This window comes from Mytilus trossulus, chromosome 9, assembly GCF_036588685.1.
Source record: "Mytilus trossulus isolate FHL-02 chromosome 9, PNRI_Mtr1.1.1.hap1, whole genome shotgun sequence".
Lineage (NCBI taxonomy): Eukaryota > Metazoa > Mollusca > Bivalvia > Mytilida > Mytilidae > Mytilus > Mytilus trossulus.
This window is the reverse complement of record NC_086381.1, coordinates 49,698,086-49,702,479: the sequence shown is the minus strand read 5'-3', so window position 1 is coordinate 49,702,479 and position 4,394 is coordinate 49,698,086. Positions and strand designations below refer to the sequence as shown.

The following is a 4,394-nucleotide window of genomic DNA, read 5'->3' as shown; positions in this document are numbered from 1 at the left end:
ACAGTGATTAACTGTCACCGATGGGAACCAGATATACATGTAGCTGACTTATGACAAATATGATGGGAAATTAAAAAAAGGTCTACTTAACCAGAAAGATCATGTCATGTATAGAAACAACGGATAACACAAAAATATATTAATTTAATTCTTTAAAAACAAAAGCACCTGTGATACATTATGATGAGCGTGGTATGATAATCAGGACTAGACTGTCACAGGAACAATGTTTGGAGTATTCTCATTGTTATTTGATATATTATGCTTCGAATCGTCATCAGCGTTGCTGCATGTTTTCAAAATAACGTCTTCTAAATTATCATCACTTGTAGAATTGTTTTCTATATTTTCGTTGTCGGATTTTTCACTTTGTCTATTTTTATTTAATTCGTTCCCTTTTGTTTCACTTTTCAAAACAAATCCGGTATTTTCTCTTACTAAATCTTCTAACGTGTGATTATTTGATTCTTTTACAAAATCGTAAGAAGTCTGTTTACTGTGTTCTGTACTATCATTTGAATTTATTACGTCATCAGCTGATTTTATATAACTTTCCATTTGTTCATAAAATACCATTCTTTCCTTATGACATTGTTTTATTTTACGTAGTCTACTCAAAGCAAACATTCGTCGCCTCGTTATCGATTCAGCCCAGTTTTTAAAAGTTTCACGTTGTTTCGTGATCTCCTCTCGCCGCTGATCTAACATGTACTCGAATGCCTTTCTCTCTTCGTCTGTTATATATAAATCTGGATCATATTCGTCAATGTCACTTTCGTCTATTAACTTTTCAGTCTTGGGTAATTGTTCAGATTTTTCTGCCTCGGTTTCGGTTCCATTAGTTATTTTAGCCACTGACGTTTCTTTGTTATTTTCTGACTCAGCGTTTGAATTTTGAGGAACCCTAACTTCTATAACAATTGATGGCTCTTTTTGAATTGAATTTCCTTCCGAGGATGAATTTGAATTATTTTCTATTTCATCTTCTTTTATGTTTTCGTTAGTATTTTGATTCTTCACAATTTCGTCTGAATCGTTAGTTTTCTGATGTTCTACCGATTTGCTGTCTTCATTCTCACTATTGGCGAATTGGTAATTTTCACTGATTACGTTTGGTGACGCCATATCCTTTTTTAGTAAACGTCTGAAATAACAGAAGCATATATGCAAATACAATTGATTTGATTTTCATAACAATATATATATAACGATAATTTGCCGGTGATACTAAAATGAAAAAAATCCGTAAGAGAACAAGATTACATGTACATACCCCGTGACACACATTGTAACCATGGCCAATAAAGGATACATTGACAAGTCATCCTTTTGAAAAATATTTTCTCCTTTTAGATATTTTCCCAGGGTTATCGAACTCATCCGAGGTCTTTATAAACAAAAACCATCATAAAGATTTGAAGAGGTACCGATAATAAATCAAGAGGCTATTCAAACGAAAAAAATAAATAGTAAGGAATATTATTACAAACCCACTCCCGTAAAAAAAAACTGATTCCATTTTGCATATTATGTGGTTGTCGAACGCATTCGTTGTTATGGTGAGGGAATTTACTCGTTTAAATTGCACATACAAAATGAAAGCGCTCTCATTACAACAGTCAACACAATAGACAGCCAAACGGACAGTTCAAACCATCATTTTTTCTCTGCCACTTTGTTCCTTTGATTTGATTTTTTTTTTATGTAATGAATTGATACGCCATATCCTTTATTACGAATGTTCGCTCCACTTTTTTTTTTTTAAATTCTTGTCAGATATTCTATATCCTATGACTTTATCCATGTCAGTTTTGCTCGCAAACCCCTTCTTTTCTTTTAAATATCTTATTACATACCGTTTTAATAGTCTTATTTGAAAATCTTATAAAATCCTTGTTGTTTGTGAAAAAATAAAGATGCAAAAGTTACATGTTCGAAAAGTTTAGAGAGAATAACTTCCCGCCAAATATCTAATGTATTAAATCTCAAAAACACTTCAATTTTTTTCTGATTATGTTTTCCTTTATTTATATATTTTAATGTATAGCATTCTTAAAAAACCTTTTTATTGTGAAACAGAGTAGCGAACATCCTTAACCCTACTTAGGTCTATATACATGTATATACGCTCGAATACCTGTCTCATAACAACGCAAAATAGGACTGAAAATTAAATTAAATCTCGAGCCAAAAGCAAACAATCTGAAGTGATTTGATCTACTGAAACATCTATAACACATTTTAAATCCGATTTTATTAGCTTTGCTGCAAATATTTGTTTTATATGTTTAATTTCTATAGATAAGGTTCTTTCAAATCACTTCTTTAATATACAAACAGTATACGTATAGTAAAACAATAAAATGTTTCTTAGGTGACTTCCTTGACTATGGAAGAATTCAAATATAATGTGAAGAAGCATGGACAAAAACAGTCAAATTCAATGACTTTCAAATTCATAGTTTTGTACGGTCATTGCCTTGTAAGTAAAGATACAGGTAGTTGCTTTGGTAAACAATGAATTGAATCAAAAGAGATATAATTCAATGAGTCAGCAACCAAACGAAAAGTAACTGTACAAAAATGAGAATAGAAAGCGTGAATGTGTCAATGAGATAATAACCCGATCAAAGGGCAGAAAACAGCACAATACCACCCACCAATGGGCTTCACAACAGTAAGAAAATCCCGCACCTGGCTTCCGAACTACAAAGCTACATACTTATAATCTTCCACAAATGATGAGTATCTACATATATGCATTCAATGTGTCAAACTCTGAATCGACACGAGTCTTACATTTCTAATGATTTATTGATTGGTTATTCAAATGTCCAGCGAGAAGTATTTCGTTTCGTTTTTTTTACAGGACGATAGCAAAAAACGCATAAAACTAATAATATTAAAAAAAAAACTTATAGACAATCTTAGAATTAAGCTACACGATCCCTGTTTGGACAAGGGTTGCCCGGGGTGTAACCGGCTCCTCTCTTCAACCAGAGGATTCCGCATCTTACTCACACTAAAAGTAACAGAAATCGGTATTTCCTTAATTATGCTAGCCTAGCTGTTATTACTTAACTTCTAATAATTCTGTTTGCTGAAATCATTATATATTTCTACTCGATTTCTTGATTCAGAAATAATCATTTCGCAAAGCGAGCCTTGTACCGACTGTCAAAAGAGATCTTATCGCGTCAAGGCTAATTCATATCCATACGTTATGTAAGTATCTACTACCCTAAAAATACATAAATCTCCTTTTTAAATCCTATACAAATTTTTCTCTTTATTTCTTTTTCTTTTAAGTCCTCTCCGTTACAAATATATTAATATACCAAAGTACTGATTTTAAATTGGTTTCGTAATCAAATGCACATGGTACAAAGTCTAAAGTATAAAAGTTGATGAAAATTAATATTACTTTAAGGCAATATACAAGCTGTTATTTTATTTGCATTTTAGCACTGATTTTAAATTGGTTTTGTAATGCACAATGTTATGATAGTTGATACATATCACTTTAAGTCAATACGCAAGTTTATCAAAATATAACTTTTTCACTATACTGGAATTAAAATTTGAAAGATGTCGTACCTTTTCTGGTTCAAACTCCTAAATGTACTCTTGACCAGTACAAAGATGAAAGTATACACCGTCAGTCACTTAGTACATTTAGCAATAAAACTAAGAAATGTCCAATGATCCTTTGGCTTGATTAATTATTTTCATAGCAGTAACGTATCTAATTATTTTGTTGTTTTTTTCCAATTTATTTTATTTTAGTTTTGACAACGAATACGAAAACACAACTCTATTTATATTTTATACGTCTTTATTCAACTTATTTAATATCAAGACAATTCTTTCATTTTAAAGGTCATTTATATCAAAATATAACTAGAATTAAAACATTGATTAAATTTTAGCTAGCATATCTCTAACTTTATTTTTCGCTTACTTGCATTAATTCCTTTCTTTTCCTTTTTTGATTGAAAAATACATTAACAGATGTCAATAATAAAAGATCTTACTTAATGTCGAATAAAAATATTCCTTTATTTCCATTCTAACTCCCGGACGACGCACTGCGTTTAATTTCATCTTAAAAATAATTAAATCCGTTCTCCTTTGTTATGTGAAATCTAAAACCTCTTTTCTTACAACGTAAAGAAGACATTGTATAGTGCATTTGAATAAAAACCAATTATGGTGTATTGGACGGCCATCAATCAAATTGTATAGGTATTGTTGTTGTCATTGAATTCTTGCTATTAAATATACTTTAATATAGTGATGTAAATCTACTTATATTTTGAATATTTGCAAAACTTCATCAAGAATAGAGTAAACATTTAGCTGTATACTTAAATATATGTTATAAAAATTTAATG

At 30.6% G+C, this 4,394-nt stretch overlaps 1 protein-coding gene across 1 annotated transcript; it reads right to left on the bottom strand.

Annotated features, from left to right (window-relative positions):
* Positions 1–207: 207 nt before the first annotated feature.
* On the bottom strand, positions 208–1,142 carry LOC134684712 (putative uncharacterized protein DDB_G0286901). The gene has a single exon (XM_063544017.1). The coding sequence runs from the start codon at positions 1,123–1,125 to the stop codon at positions 208–210; it is 918 nt and encodes a 305-aa protein (XP_063400087.1). The 5' UTR covers positions 1,126–1,142.
* Between the last annotated feature and the right edge of the window lie 3,252 nt (positions 1,143–4,394).

Excerpts from the sequence above, each read along its gene's own strand:
- LOC134684712 (XM_063544017.1), bottom strand. The coding sequence starts at position 1,125 with ATGGCGTCACCAAACGTAATCAGTGAAAATTACCAATTCGCCAATAGT.